At 32.3% G+C, this 17,372-nt stretch overlaps 1 protein-coding gene across 8 annotated transcripts in view; it reads right to left on the bottom strand.

Moving 5' to 3' along the window:
- The window catches only part of LOC143249413 (dmX-like protein 2), a 141,598-nt gene that overhangs the window by 69,008 nt on the left and 55,218 nt on the right, over positions 1 to 17,372 (bottom strand). For all 8 annotated transcript variants that reach the window (XR_013027774.1, XM_076499220.1, XM_076499222.1 and 5 more), the window contains 8 exons: positions 16,691 to 17,190; positions 15,825 to 16,116; positions 12,788 to 13,019; positions 6,532 to 6,721; positions 4,699 to 4,995; positions 3,484 to 3,633; positions 1,019 to 1,166; positions 52 to 111 (listed from right to left, as the gene is read on the bottom strand). Coding sequence is in view for 7 of the 8 variants with exons in the window: in XM_076499220.1 (XP_076355335.1) it covers positions 52 to 111; positions 1,019 to 1,166; positions 3,484 to 3,633; positions 4,699 to 4,995; positions 6,532 to 6,721; positions 12,788 to 13,019; positions 15,825 to 16,116; positions 16,691 to 17,190 (1,869 nt within the window). In the remaining variant the exon portion in view is untranslated. The remainder of the gene's footprint in view (positions 1 to 51; positions 112 to 1,018; positions 1,167 to 3,483; positions 3,634 to 4,698; positions 4,996 to 6,531; positions 6,722 to 12,787; positions 13,020 to 15,824; positions 16,117 to 16,690; positions 17,191 to 17,372) is intronic.

Genomic DNA, 17,372 nt, shown 5'->3' with positions numbered 1-17,372 from the left:
GTGGTAAATAATTCTGAATTAATAGCTATACATTATTTTAAAAACAGTTACCTGTCAAAGCTTGTACGTTCATTCCATCCAATTTGTTTGATAAAGTGTCCTTTGCAGGAACTTCCAAAAAAAAAACAGGTAAGAAGTTACATTTCAAACTTGAGCACTGTTGCAATAATCTGTTGTTGTAATGAATCTTCCTTCAATGAAACCTACTTAATTTATAAACGGTTTTCTCAATTTTCACAAGATAAACATTTTAAAGGGAAATATCTGAAAAGGAAAAATTACTTTTAACCCTTCATAAAAAAAGTCCAAAATACAACCATAGAAAATAAATAAAAAACCTTTTTTTCACCAAAATATTATTTATCACAGCATTACACACAATCTTCACTTTTAACAGTGTTACTTTTAGGATTTGTCACAAGTGGGCCATATCTTCTGTCTTCCAGAATATGTGCTATCCATGTAATGAAGTAGGTGTCAACTTAGAGTCATAAAAGCATAACATAAAACTTTTATTTGAAAAAACAGTAAATTGAATCACTGCAATTTCTTTCATTAGTGTATGTACTGATAATATGGTAAAATCTGATTGGTTAAACCACTTTCATCAAAATATTTACATATTCATTGACAACACTTACATTGCAGTCATCTTCTCTGCACCTTTTTCATTTATTTATTTCTATTTTTGCATCATTTTGATGGAAAAGTATAGTAATTTAATGGATTCTTGAACATCTTTATACCTTTCATTTTTCCACCATTTTTAATCATTGATATCTCATAATATCTCAGCAAAATCAAATGTCATAATGCAGCCAATAATATTCCTTTGTATACATATCTAAATAAGCTAATTTCTGTTTATGATCACAATATCATTATAAAGTTATTTTGTGCCAGTGATAATTAATATAGCACAAATGCACAAAGTATGCATCCTAGAAGCTACAGTACTTTAATATACTTATATACATTTATATTCAAAAAGAAGTTAAAATATTAAATTAATGAATACCTTGTTTTTCTTGATCAAAATTGAATCGATCAGACAAAGTGGTACTGAAAGATGATACAGTATCAGCTAAGGCTAAAAGATGCATTTGGTCTAGACTTGAGAGTCCAGGAAGGTGGGTGTGTGTCAGCAATTTTGTGAGTAGATGAGCCTAAGATAAATGATAATGAAGTTCTTACATTACAAATTATCTCAGGATTTTGCCTTTAAAAAGAATGTTGGTAATATAAAGAAATATTAAACAATCAAAATTTGTTTAGAAGAACCTCTTTCAGGACTGCAGCTCAGAATATGTATTTTTTGGACCTTAACATCTACAAGTAATATTTTAAAGCATAATTTTAATACTTATAGATGCTTATAATCTCAGTTCATTAACCAATTGGAACCAATGGTTATTATGTCACTGATAATTCAGTTATGAAAATAACTTAACACCAATTAATGTATGATTCAGGTAATGTCCAGGGACTTAAAAAACTGAGAATATTGTTTATAAAATTGAAACAAATTAAAATTGTTTTTGATATTAATGAAAAGTTTCATGAGAAATAACTGCATTAGATATCCATAATTCAGCTTACAGACTAGAAGGAAGGCAGCTAGTCAACAGCAGCCATCACCAAATCTTAGGCTACTGTGTTCAATTAATGTGATTTTACCATTACTCATTACACCAATGCTAAATCGAGCTATCTGCCGAGTTCACCAAGAGGAATTAAACCCCTGATTTTAACATTGTAAATCCCTGGTAACAGTGAGAGATGACTACAAAATGAAGACAGTGAGTTTTCTACTTTTTGGCAAAAGAATGTGAACCTTCAGATCCATAATTTGACATGCTAACCACTAGGTTATGTCCAGCCCATAAAAGCTTGGAATCTCTTTAGTGCTAATAAACAAAAAATTTTAAAAACTCATTCTTAGAAAAAATTTTGTTAACAGTTTCATATGCTGATTTATCAACCTCTAAACATATTCTTTATTTTTTAAGCCTATAAAAACTATGATAATTCTCTACTTGTATAAGTAAATGAAATTTTTACAAAAAATAGGTTGTAGAGGAGGAATGATCATGTGAAAAATAAATAGCAGAATAATCTGTATTATTGGTAAGCTAACAGATTTAAGCAAGCAATACGAGGTCTGTTAAAAAAATACGCGGACTGTTTGAATTGTGCGGCTCCAGTTGGTTCCAGGGGAATCCACTTGGTGTCGCTAGGTTTGCACAGATAAGCCATTTCCCGATTGCAGATATCTTCATTTGTGTATTAGCTACGTGGTTTTAAGTGAAGTGTGATTGTTTCGTTTGGTGGATTTCAGAATGAATGACCTGAAGGAGCAATGACTTGCTGTGAAATTTTGTGTTAAACTGGGAAAATCTGCAACTGAAACTTTTGCTATGCTTAACACGGCTTACGGTGATGTTGCTATGAAGCGTACAGCATGTTTCAAGTGGCATGAACGTTTTAAAAATGGTCGACAGTCCATTGAAGATGATGAGCGTCCTGGACGTCCTTCCACGTCAACTGACGACCCACACATCGACAAAATCAACACCCTGGTGTGGGCAAATCGACGTCTGACTGTCAGGGAGCTTGCTGAAGAGTGTGGGATATCAGTTGGATCTTGTTACGAGATTTTGTCCGAAAAATTGAAGATGCACCACATTGCTGCGAAATTTGTGCCACGCCTGATGACGGACGAACAAAAAAGCCCATCACGTCCAGGTTTGTCAGGAACTGCTTGATCGTTCAGAAGAAGATGAAAACTTCTTGTCAAGTATCATAACAGGTGATGAATCATGGGTTTATGGTTATGACATTGAAACAAAGGTCCAATCATCCCAGTGGATGGGTGAAACATCCCCCAGAACCAAAAAAGCTCGCCAAGTTCGATCCAAGGTAAAGGTGATGCTGAGTTTTCTTTGATGCTAAGGGTGTTGTTCACCATGACTACCTCCCCGAAGGCTCCACAATGAACCAGACTAACTGCATTGAAGTTCTGAAATGTCCGAAGGACACCATCCGTCGCAAAAGGCCAGAAATGTGGAGGAGTGGCAACTGGTTTTTCCATCACAACAATGCTCCAGCCCATTCAGCCCTCAGAACTCATGAGTTTGTGGCCAAACACTCGATCACTGTTCTTCCCATCCCCCCCCTACTCACCTGACCTTGCTCCTTGTGATTTTTTCTTGTTCCCCAAACTCAAAAGACCCTTAAAAGGAAGAAGATTTGAGACGATTCCCGAGATTAAGGCAAATGTGACGAAGGAGCTTGAGGGCATTACAAAAGAAGTGTACCAGGACTGTTTCAACAAGTGGAAACACCATTGGGATAAGTGTGTGCATTGGGGAGGAGAGTACTCTGAAGGGGTCCCAGACCTGAAACTTTCAAATAAAGTACATTTTGTTTTATGACGTCAGTTCACGTATTTTTTGAACAGACCTCGTATTCTAAAAGACTTACCTGTCTTTTGTCAAACAATGTCAAAGAGCGTTCTGGTACATTTAATTTTTGTCTTTCCTTTTTTGAACCTGAGCTGAAACTGTTGTTCAAAATAGCATCTAAGGAATCTTCCATTTCATGAACTCCAGTTGTAAATAAACCACTATAGTCCTGAAATAAAATTAAAAAGGTTTTGTGATTGACTTTTTCAACAGATTTTAAGACAGGTTAGTACAATTTGTATGATTTACATAGTGCAAAGGCTAAAAAATTCTATTGTTTCTTTTACGAACAAGTACAAAAATCACACAAAAACTATGTGTACAAGATTCAACAAATATAGCATTAAACCCATTACTGTTCAAGCATAAAGTTGTCATTGTTGATTACATTTAGCTACCAACCTTTTTACAGTAACTCAATGTTGATTTGAAAAATTTTTTGTGGATGAAATCTATGCAACAATTTACTTTGAAAAGAAAATTTTTAGATATACCTAAGTGGGGATTGAGTGCATTATATTAGAATGATTTTGGAGTGTCATCACATCATTACAGTCCACATCACTACATCCAGTTATGCTCTAATTAATAATTGTGCATCATCATAATAGCCATGCACTTTAGTTTCAAATACAAAAAGTTCCTTCAAAACAAGATACCTTTTTTTTTCAATGTTATTGAAAGTACAGGAAATATTCTAATCTTGGAAATTCTTAATCTCTATTCTAAGTACATAAACATTTTGTACCAGAGAGGGCTGCTACATACCCTTCCCAAAAGCAGTCAATATTCACTAGCATCATACTATCTACAAAACATCAATGTCAAAATGTCATTCTGGTACAGTTTGTTCCATCACAATTTTATGCTGGATGTGCTTGTCACATGACTTGCTAACTTCAATATTCAAAATTGTTTTAATATAGTATGCTCAACCTCCTGTACGTGTGTGCATGCATGTGTACATTTACAAATAAAAAATGTGTGGAAAAAGGGGGAAGGCACATAAAACTGCAGTAACTCAGTAATTCCTAACTTTCCAGAAAGCACAACAGCTTTTAAAGTCTTAAAATTGTATGTAATATTGCAGTTACTCAATTTATCAGGTGAATGAATTCGATAAACCGAGAAAATTTGAAATAGGTAGTAAATACAGTTCATATTGCATAGCCAATGCTCACTATATTGATTCTTCAGTTTATAAATTTCTACGGCACTAAAATAAACAGTATACCTGTACAATGTTCCCATCTTCTGTATGTGTAGGGGTTGATCTTGTGGGTATTTCCTTGTCTGCATCTAAAAGAGTAGATAATGGTAGAGGAGGAATAGAAGTGATTTCAACATAGTCTAGTTGGACTTCTTCTGGATAAACTGACACAGATCCTTGAGGGTCTAATGGACTCCGCTGGTTGGGTGAAGTGGGAGCTAATGAAAATGCTCGGGACTTGGCCCAAGAGCGAGGACTACCCCTTACATCAGTCTCATCATCTTCAAAATGATCAGGTACTTGTAAATAGTTTTTCTGTGTCTGATGAATGAAGTAAAGAACAGTTACAAAACTAAAAATCCCCAATACAATAAACATTTTCAAAACTGCTTTTCCAACATTCCTTCACCAAACACAGAATGATAAATGTTAACAACTCAAGAAAGAAATCAAAAGACAGTTTTAAACTCAATACATTCCATCACATGATTTTAGCTTTCTTAATAGAGCCTTGGTCAATTTGACAAACCATGTGATCTCTTTCAAAGTCTTCATACATTTGATACTATTAACTTTTAATATATATTTATGAAATTTGGCATACTATCAGTTAAGGTTACAAGTCTTTCACATTTTTAGTGAAATATTTTTAATAAACTAAAATAAAAATTTGTCCATCAATTATTTTCAATAGTCTGTGTGCAAAGTGATTTTAATAAGAGTAAAGATACTTTTTTAATCATCTCAAAAACTTAAATTTGTGTAATCTCTGAAACCTCCTAAGTACATTTCAAATGTTTATTTTCAGTAAAATTGTTTTATCTGTTATTTCCTCTACCCTACCTCTGTACAACATTGGTCAATTTAACTCACCTTGTAATGACCAAAAAAAGAAAAACATCAAAATCATTTTTTTTACCCCTTTTACAAATAACCTCAAAATGTAACATGCAACCACGTCCTTTATGTTAAGTATTTTTAAACACATAACAGTCTACATCTATTTATAGTTAAATTGTATTGATTTATTGTCTTTAAATGGTCTCTAATTACTATTTACACCAATATAAGTTGTAAATCACTTGGGGAATGTGTGCTTCACGAAGCATTTTTATTATATTATATTTTACCAAGTATAACCTTAACTAACCTAAAGATATCCACATTCTTTATATTTTAGTTACTTTTACAATAATAAATAAAGAACAAATATGAAAAACAAGGAATATTCTTTTTCTTGCTGCCAACTATCAATGACATTTAATTCTACTTATTTATACTAATGGCAGTGAAGCATTAAATAATTGTTATTTAATTAAATAATGCTCCAAATAACACAGAATAGTAATATACAAAATTCAGACAATTTTCCCAACTCAAGGAGTGGCAAGAGGAATCTGATTTTCTCCTTGATAGTTCTGTAACCAAAAAAAATCGAAGGCAATAAAAATTATGGTTTGTCTGAGCAATGACGATTTTATATTGAATAATTTACACTGAATTTCATACTTGTTGGAGGGGTGATAAATAGAACAGATAAAGAAAATACGTAGAGAAAAATGTATCACATGTAACCCTAAGGGGAATTAAGAATTTTTTAAAATATTGCCTTACAAAACTTAAAACTTATACACTATTAAAACTGATTTATTAGTTGAGTGCTAATTTGTCAGCTGAATGCATCCTTAACTGCCTACTGCAATAGTGTTAAACACTTGCTTAAACTTAACTCTTTAAAAAACACCAGTGGTTATCAAAATATGCCAAACCACAGAACAATTTGAAGTACACCATTAAAACTAAAACTGAAAGTCTCACAATATAAAACACAGAAAACTCTTTAATGTTTGTTCTTACCTTCATCTGCCCTGTACCAGATATGCACCTAACTAAGTGACTCAAAATAGCTTTCACACGAGAAATCTTTCCAAAGCCCAAAAGTTCCATTAGTTGTTTTGGGTGGTATTGAGGCAAAACTGGACAAGCTAATCGGCTAGCCTCAAATAATCCAAAGTATGGTAGAGGACTATCATTGAAGATATTGTCACTAAATCAAAAACAAATTTTCCCAATAACTCATTTCTCCCTATAAAGCATAAATGTATATTTTTAAATTTAACACCAAGAGTGTTAAAACAGTAAACTACTATCAAAATTGCTATTAATTTATTTGATACATTTTCATATTTTCTCTCTAAAGGAAAAAAATAAATCATACTTGGTAATGAATTTTATTTTAAAATGCCCACACAATTACTGTTTCTACCTAACATATGAAGGCAGCAATACTCAAAATGTGTTTCAAGGCAAAAGAAACATAAGAAATAGCCATATTTGTTCAACATGTGTGAACTAAGTGAATGCTTGCATTTCCTTCAGAAACTGTTCAGTGTAAACCACTTTAGCTAAAACTGACCAGTAAGGATTAGCCAAATAAACCAACTAATATTACTGTTGCACAACTCAATTATACTGCAATGTTACTGTTATGTACAAATACAGCTAAAAATGAAAATTTACGTTACTGAATAGAAAACCAAACACTTCCTGGACTAATAAGGTTCAAATTAGTTTTACTTCTTAGTCACTCTTCAGGATTTTTTTTTCCAAAAAGAAACTTACAAGAGAAAAAAATAATTGTGTGTTGAACAAACAGCAGAGTGCTAAAAAAATTAATTCTATAGTCACAAAAAACAAACTAAAAGCTAGTTAGAATTGATGAAGAAAGCAGTATATTCAACTGGGCTAAAAGAAGAAAGTAATTAAGGTTAACATGTAAATAATGTGAGACAAAAGCATTTGGAGAAATCCATATACAAACCCATAAAATGTCCTCCAGTGAGCAATTTAATCAGGCATCTAAAGACATAGAAATATGAAAAAATTATGAGCTGCAACTCTCAGAAGTTTCCTCACTTATAAAGAAATTCCAGAATAGGCAATACAAATTACTTTGTGAAGCCACCTTGTCAAAGTAATTGGGGATAAATCTCAGAAAACTGACAGATCCCAATGAATAAAAAGTTGAGATCTAGCCCATCAAAAGAAGTTAGTTTAAACCACAAAACACCTAAGAGCTCTTATAGAACATAGCAGGTCATAGCGGTAAGATAGAGCAGGCAAATCAATTAGTGGGAAGAATTTATCCCCTTGCTGGGCTTTTGCAGTCTCAGGATGAAAGCACCTATCTTGGAATAACAGTAATAAGTGGAATGATAAAAAGTCTTGTGTACATGTAGTGCAAACAGCTCTGACATGAGATACCCATATGCCAGCAGCAACAAAAAATACGCTTTGATGGAAAGGTGATACATGGTATATGTGGATAAAAGCTCACAAGAAAAAAGCTGCTCTATCAACTACTTTATATAAAGTGACAGTACATCAAGCCAGACTTTTGTCAAAAAGCCAGGTAAAAAAATTGGAAATAATGGGCACTTTTGGGTGAAGATGATTCAATTTTCTCATGAGATTCCATAAGTGATAAGTATGTCATTTCTATTGAGAAATGACTAATGTGGGTGTATGAAAAGACAGAAACAAATACCATGGGAACAATAGTTGGGCTGGCCGTGCTTGAGCGACCAACAGTATCTAACAAATAGTGGAATGAATCATAGCCTGAACTCTCAGTAACAAATTGGGGAAGACACAGAGGTGCAATCTTGTCCAATCCTGACTGAATGTATCTATTTATATGTAAAATCGGCTCTTTTGGGTTGAGAAAATATTTTATGTAGAAGAGCGAACAACGTTTCGACCTTCTTCGATCATCGTCAGGTTCACAAAGAAAGAAAGAGGTAACTGACCGGAAGCTGACCACATGTTTGGAAGGGGTTGTGTAACTGAGTGTCGGAATGTAGAGGGCAGTGTTAGATGTTTGAATATATAATTTTATATTATTTATTTTGGGTTTAAGTTGTTGTATAAGTAAGGCTTCTTTAATTTTGCATTTGTTTTTGTTTGTTTCTTTATTTAGTATTTGAGTGTTTTCTATGGTTATGTTGTGTTTATTTGGCTTGCAGTGTTCGAAAACATGTGGTGAGTTTTTATGTTCTTTGAATCTGGTTTTCATTTTTCTACTTGTTTCTCCAATATAGAAGTTGTGGCAGTTATCACATTGTATTTTATAAATAATGTTGGTGTGGTGTTTGTCAGTGTAGTTTTTACATAGCATAGATCTGTTTTGTGCCTGGTTTTTGAATAAATTTGGTATTAACTGGAATGTCATATTTTGTTACTAGTTTTTGCCAAATGTTGGTTATTTGTCTGCTGATGTCGGGAATATATAATATGCAGCAGTATATGGTTTCGTGAATTTTTGATTCATGAGATATATTTACTTTTGTTGGTTGATTTTGCTTTCTGTCTAGGTGTGTGTGTATAATGTTTTCTACGGTTTGTGGAGGAAACTTATTGATGTTGATGAAGTATTGTTTTATTTTGTGTAATTCATCGTTAATTTTATTTGGTGAGCATAGTTTTATGGCTGTGTTTATTTGGTTTTTTAGTATGTTGAGTTTTTGTTTTGTTTCATGTGCTGAGTCCCAAGGAATGTATAGTACAGCATGGGTGATTTTTCGGTGGATTTCTGTTTTAAATTGTGTGTCAGTTTTTGTAATTTTGAGGTTAAGAAATGATATTTGATTGCTTTCTTCCTGTTCACATGTAAAGTTGATGTTGGGATGTATAGTGTTAATGTGATTGAAAAATTACACCACTATTAACAGTACACGCTCATACAATCATTAAGAAACTAAGAAATTTAAACCAAAGAATTATCAACAGAAGAAATGACATCTATTTCATTCAACAATGTAAAAAGGAACAACTGACCCCTAATTTTGTAAAGGTAAAAGTTTCAAAAAATTTTAATAAACACACAAACATTATCCAAAATTTACAGATAAAACTACTTAAAGCCATGTTGAACACAAAATACAAAGAACTACATGACTTACAAAAACAAAAAATGAACCTAGACCATCAACTGGCATGCTGCATTAAACCAGAGATTTACAGACTTACACAACGAAACAAACCAAATCAATACTAAGAATGACAGAGACAAAAAGATCTGCCACAACAAAAAACTAGAAAAACTAAGATACAAACAACAGAAAAGACATCACGACAAACCATTGACTAACCTTATAATTAACAGATCCGACAGACAATTAAACACAGATGAGATACATCTACTTAACAAAGGACTCAACTTCGCAATAGCACATAGGTACATTCCACCCATGGAAATCAAAACATGTTTAGAAGATCTAGCCAGGAGACTTGTGATACTTTCCACAGAAAACAAAAACAAGAAAACAACCAACAATAAGAAGACAACTTAGATAATTTTATTGATATCCAACAGCCAAACTTCCCAGGTAAAATTAAAAATTTATATTTCCCAGAAACACCTAAAAACAACATCTTAAATGATTATTTTCAAAGAATTTTCTCACAAAACCATCAACATAATTTTACAAAACAGAAAGCTAAAAAAACAATCTTACAAAAAGAGACATTAATTCCATTAAAAACCTAAAACAAGACAAAAACAAAATTCTAAAAGCAGATAAAGGTAACACTATGGTCATAATGAACACGAATGAATACATCCAAAAAATGAAGAACATCCTATCGAACACAAACAACTTTAAACCAATACACACAAATCTAGCAAAGGCACATGAGACGCAACTAAACAAGTTACTACTAAAAATGAAAAATGCCAACACAATTTCACAATCACTTTATTCCTACCTACGAAAAACCAACTCACGTACACCACAAATATACGGCATCCCCAAACTCATAAACCAGGTTGTCCATTACAACCAATAATGTCCACATATGAATCGTTTAACTACAATTTTGGTAAATACATAGTATGGGCATTCTCCAAATATGAACATCAGCCAGCTCATTCTTCAAAGACTCTTTATTTCAAGTCTAATCTAAATCAACTTAATCATAAAGCCTTAATGGCCAGTTTCAATGTTATATCCTTCTTTACAGAAGTTCCAACCACTGAAGCCTGCAAGAGAGCCTTAGAACTCTATATCAAAGACTAACCCAGCTATAGACATTCCCAGCAACCAAATAGCAACTCTTACAGAATTCACCACGACAAAGACAAACTTCATGTTCAACAACCACAACTATATACAAACAAATAGCCTAAGCATGGCCAACCCGGTATCACCAGTTCTAGCCAATATTTTTATGACAAGTTGAAACACAAGCAATTAACACAGCATTACATCCACCACCATACTGGTACAGATATGCAGATGACACGGATTCAGATCTACAGAACACATACTTAATTTGTCAATCACATTAACGCTATACATCCCAACATCAACTTCACATGTGAACAGGAAGAAAACAATCAAATATCATTTCTTAACCTCAAAATTACAAAAACTGACACAATTTAAAACAGAAATCCACCGAAAAATCACCCATACTGGACTATACATTCCTTGGGACTCAGCACATGAAACAAAACAAAAACTAAACATACTAAGAAACCAAATAAACACAGCCATAAAACTATGCTCACCAAATAAAATTAACGATGAATTACACAAAATAAAACAATACTTCATCAACATCAATAAGTTTCCTCCACAAACCGTATAAAACATTATACGCACACACCTAGACAGAAAGCAAAATCAACCAACAAAAGTAAATACATCTCACGGATCAAAAAATCACAAAACCATATACTGCTGCATACAATATATTCCCGACATCAGCAGACAAATAACCAACATTTGGCAAAAATTAGTAACAAAATATGACATTCCAGTTAATACCAAATTTATTCAAAAACCAGGCACAAAACTAAGGTTTATACTATGTAAAAACTGCACTGACAAACACCACATCAACATTATTTATAAAATACTATGTAAAAACTGCACTGACAAACACCACATCAACATTATTTATAAAATACAATGTGATAACTGCCACGACTTCTATATTGGAGAAAGAAGTAGAAAAATGAAAACCAGATTCAAAGAACATAAAAAGTCACCTTCACACTTTTTCGAACACTGCAAGCCAAATAAACACAACATAACCATAGAAGGCACAGGAAAGAGAGTCCAACTTCCCACCAGACTATCCTACACCATCACTGAAAGCCACTTCAGAATCAAATGGACCAAATACATGTCTCCATTCTGAAATGGATCATATCACAAAGCTTTGACCTTGAGTGCTCCCCTCCAAGTTTGAGACACTAAATATTTAAATAAAAGCCACTAGGAATTACTAAAATTGCAGCCAAGTATGCAAGTTATGATAGCACTTTTGTGGAAAAACCTTTATCTAAACCTAGCATCAAAACATAGTTAATCAAACAAATTTTAAATGTTATAAAAGTTAACTTCTTAATTTTATAAGGAAGTACTTAAAATGTATTTAATCTTTCATAAAATGAGAATTGTGATGTTTGTTTTCTGTTTTCCCTCTCCTCCAATTTTTACTACCATCTGATAACTGTGAAAGTTAATATAAATTATGTATTGTAATATATAGATATCATTAAAATATCGTGTCCACATCTGTCACATCCTCTTTCACAAACTGCTTAAAATTCTCTCTAACAAATGTCCCAATTCTCATCCTAGTGGAGATGAAGGAATATTTTTAAATACTGCCTTAAAAAATTAATAATTTAAAACTTGCATAATATTTTAAAATTTGATTTATTAATTACTTTTTGATGCCAATTTGTATACAATGATATTAAAGCAGTTTAATTAAATTTTGTAAGTAACTCAAAAATCTTGGCATTGCACTTTGACCTACCCATAAAAGGGGATTAAGGCATTAAGGTACTTAATGTATACACAATATCAAATTTGGTTGAGAAAAGGTGTCTTTTCATTATTTTGTAATTAAAGCCTTACACACAACCTAAAAATAAAGTCAAATACTTTTTACAGTACCCAAACAAATATTTACACAATAATTAAACTTCATCCAATAAGTTGAGGCATTCTTAAATATTTTAACCAAATGTTCTGAGATCTGTAACAACCAATGAAGACAAGATGTACAGCAAAATTAGAAACTCAAAGTACAATACCTAGTAGTTATAGTTCTTGCTTGTGCTTCACGTTTCTTTTTAGAATCAATTCCAATTGTTAAGACACTTGATGAAATGTTTCTTGGTAAACCAGAGGGTGAAGTAGAGGAAAAAGGGAGTTGAGAGGTCTCTTGTGCCCAACTCAATAATTCTTCTTCCACCAGATTTCGGCTTCCTACCACCACTTCTGTGTCCTTGTGCATATCTTTAACTTGTTCTATGTCATCCAAGCCTGATGACATAAAAAAAAGGAGTACATGGTATATATGAACAACTTAATCAGGAAACTCAACTAGTATAGCTTTGCAGGGACAAATGAAAAAATGAAACCAAAATTAAATTAAAATTCTTAGAATATTTGTTTTTTTAAGTAATAGAAGTAGCATTGCTGTTTATTTGGTGAATTAAAGCAAGCATTAATTCTTTCTTATCCAAGTAGGTGTCACTGATGTCCTCAATATTTTCCTTTTTACAACAAAATTGCTTAGGCAAGCAATTACATGAAACTCCCAAACTTTACAAAACAATAACTCATTTTATCTTCAGAAATCCATACATGTTTTGCTATTTTTAGTATCATGAAACTTTGTTGCCAGACATTTGTTTTTCAAGTAAAGCATTAAAATACTTCCTTTAATCTTAGAATTTTTTTGTTGATCATAAAATTACATTTAATTCATCCAATCAATTTTTATTTCATTTGATTTTCATTAATATATTTCTATATTTTATTTTTTATTACAGTATAAAACATAAGAAAAAACAGCTAATGTGAGATTTATCAGTGACCTAGGACCTGAGTTTTTAGAATAGCATTAGTTAAGGATAGGCACTAATAGTTTTGCTATTGATATTTTTGTGTAGATCAATTCATATTTCAGCAATATACTTTATTTCCAACAAATCATATGTTCTTTCCTTTTATGTGAACTGGTTGAAAATAATAAATACAACAATATTTAAGGTATAAAGATTTCAGTCAACAACATAGTTTGTCATTGCTTCCATATTCTCTAAATCTCATAAGGCCTACAAATGTCTTGCTGTAGAAGAAAACTGTCACAACTTCCAGACACATAATTTACATAAAAATAACTAGGAATGAAAATAAGGGTTAAAGAAATATACAAAATGTTCCTTGATTTGTATTTATTCTTAATTCTTCCAAACTTTATATTTTTGGTTTTTCACTGATGGAGATATCTCTAATAACTTTCTCACAAAAACCACAAATTACTTATACCATATATAGTTTAAACAAAAGTTCTACCTAATGCTACTTAAAAAAGCTGCTTTTAAAAGGGTGGGAAGCTTTGATAATGGTTACAACTTCAGAGCACAACATGTGAAAAGCGATGTAACAATTTTTGAGAATTTTAGAATTTTATGCAAAGCTACATGAGAGCCATCGGTGCTATCTATCTCTAATTTAGCAGTGAAAGACTAGAGGGAAAGCAGCCAGTCATCAACATTTATCATAAACTCCTGGGCTACTCTTTTACTAATGAATAGTAGTATTGTCTGTCACATTATAATGCCCTCACAGCTGAAAGAACGAGCATATTTGATAGGATGGGAATTTAAACCTGCACCCTCAGATTGCAATTCAAGTGCCCTATCTTTATAGCTTAGCCAGGCTAGACAAAGAAGGAAAATTATGTGCTTGGGTTACACAGATTGTATCATTCTATATAAACAAACCGTTGAATTGACCATCATTTTATAATGCGCCCATATCTGAAAAGTCAAGCATAATCTGTATCACATGTCAGGGTGTTTTTTTTGCATAGGAGGACCAGATTCTATACAGTAGATGTCTGACTTGTTGGCAATAAATTTCAAAACTAAATGGACAGTACACAATCCACATTTTAAAATAATATTCAAAACAAGTCGAACACATGTAAAAATTTTCTTTTCACTGCTGGTTACCAAACTTGTATCTAAATTCTCTTTCTTGTAAAAAATCAATACAGGTTGGCTTAATTACTTTAGAACTCAAATGAAAAGACAAATTATTTTTTTCTATTCTGTTACTTACTGTACAGTCTGACAGATTCACTAAGTTTGCCCTGTGGGTTACTAATATTTTTATCCCGAAGTTTAAATAATTATCTCCTTTTTGTTAAAGTCCACATGCCCGTGTACCACGTTTTTCAGAATAGACTTCAATGTTATTCTCCTTTATCTCTTATTACAATACCACTGTGAAACCCATTTTAAATATCGACCATTATAACTAAACTGACAATCATGCAGTCTAAGTTGACTTTCACTAACTTAACATTTTCTGACTAAACTTTCTGTATCTGCATATTATTATAACATGCAACAGAAATTTATATAAATATCTGGCTTGCTAAAAGCAACAATATTAAATATAATGAAAAACTTAGAAACTTTGAGAAAATGACATTAAATAACACTACAAAAGCCTACAACAATTAAACTACAGACATAACATACAACTCTTAGAGTTACATTACAAAACTTGTCATAACTCTCACCTTTAAAATAACCTCTAACACTCTTGTTAAAAAAAACTAAATTGTTGCACATTACATTACTAAACAAACTAAATAACTCAAACTGAACAGTCTTGTATATCAAACACCACATTTGAATCCTATGATCCACAGATTACAAATCTTTCCAACTAGAGTACTGCAAAATATACAACAATTTCATATTAAACATGAAACTTGACCAAACTTACCATCTTTAACATATAAAAAATAACTTAGCGAGCAGTAAACTACTAAGCTAAAATATATAGATTATTCTTAGATACCAAATTTTTGAATTATTCCAAAAATCAAACATGTATTTGATGATGCTAGAATGTTATTTTTTGTGCTAAAATATAAATCAAGCCACCTGGGAAAACAATGAAAGAAGTAAAATTAAAAACAGTTTGCTTAAATTTTCCTGAGCTGATTAATTGTCTACAAAGTTTAATATTGGTTAAAAGGAACCCCCCCCCTTTACTACTCACTAATGTGTAATACTATGTCTACAAAGCAACCGAGAGCATTACTGTTTTTGCACTGATGCCACTGTGTGTAAATATGCATCTCACTGTCCATTCCAACCACAAGAATTCCATCTCGCACCCAAGACAGCTGCATAGGAAGAGGAGGAAGACCATCTACAGTAGTTAAATGGGTGGTCCTCAATCTCATCCACCTAACTTCTTCATTGTGGTGTGGTATCATTGACATGGATGATGCCTGCTTCAGTAATGCAGGCCTGCCACCTGCACCATATGTATTCATGGCCTCAGCAGTTGTCTCTGCAATCTCAGTAGACACAGGAGTGAACACCAAAATCTGGTAGAACATCATAATTAAGTATATAATTTAACTTATTATTATTTCCTTCAAAGCTTTGATAATAATTATTGTTTCCTCATAACTAGTATAATTATTCAACTCTCCAATCATTCTTATAAATACCCAGAACCTTAATACATACTAGCATTTTGAAAAAATTCAAAATGAGTTATATTTATAATATAAAACATTTAATAATATTATTAAAGTCAAAGTCATGTATAAATATCTTCACAAAATTTTACACATCTACAACACACAACATAAAGACTCCCATAATATTTTTTATACCATTCACATCAACATGCATTAATATATATATAGTATTTTATATATTCTAATTATTTTAAAGTTTAAAGTTTATAATTTCTGACAAATTGTATCAATTTTCTTACATCTGAATTAAAAAATAGCTATAAAAAATAACATACTCCAGAGATAGAGTTAAGAGAAAATAATATTTCATGTTGTTATACTTGTAAATTTCAGTTAATAACAGTTACAAAAGTTTAGATATTAGAATATAATATGATTTACGTAAAAGACTAAGGTTGAGTTAGTTTATTTTTACTTTTGAGCCCACTCCCACTGTGAGGACATGAGAGCCATCTTCAGTAGAAACCCAGTCTAGGTCAACAAGAGACTTCTGGGTAAGCAAAGACTGGTTTCCTTGCTCTGATATAGTGCGTCGAAGCGTATGAAGTGTAGCATAGCTAGGAACAGATAAAAGCCGTTGAAGATTGGGTGCATGTTCACTTGCTATATCATCACTCCCAAGCTTCTGCACCAATGTGTCAACTGTCCGACGATTTCGTACACTTGCACTATATAAGGACCCCAGATCTAGATCTACAATGCCATCCTGCTGAGGTAATCCAATGTTTTTCAGATGAATTGTGTCTTCAAGCACCCACTCTGAGCCTCCAGTTGATTCACACTCAAATATGGCTACACTTATATTTACATATCTTCCATGAGGGTTTTCTGAAGAAGGTCTTGTGAAAGATTTTCCATGTTTGTATGCACAAGCCATACGACCACTGTATGCACACTTTACAGTCAATGGATTCCCTACATAACAGATGATCCAGATCTGCGTTATAAAACTTCTTACTCCTTCTCACATGTCATTTTAATAGAAACTCCAAGGTTATCAGATAAAAGTTTGAAATCTGTTAATGAAGTCAACTTAATAGTCGCAAATTTATCAAAGCACAAAAAAAAAATGTAACAAGCTACATTTTCTTACATGC

Source organism: Tachypleus tridentatus, chromosome 4 (genome assembly GCF_004210375.1).
Source record: "Tachypleus tridentatus isolate NWPU-2018 chromosome 4, ASM421037v1, whole genome shotgun sequence".
NCBI lineage: Eukaryota > Metazoa > Arthropoda > Merostomata > Xiphosura > Limulidae > Tachypleus > Tachypleus tridentatus.
The sequence above is the reverse complement of the archived record's forward strand: the minus strand, read 5'-3'. Positions and strand labels throughout refer to the sequence as shown.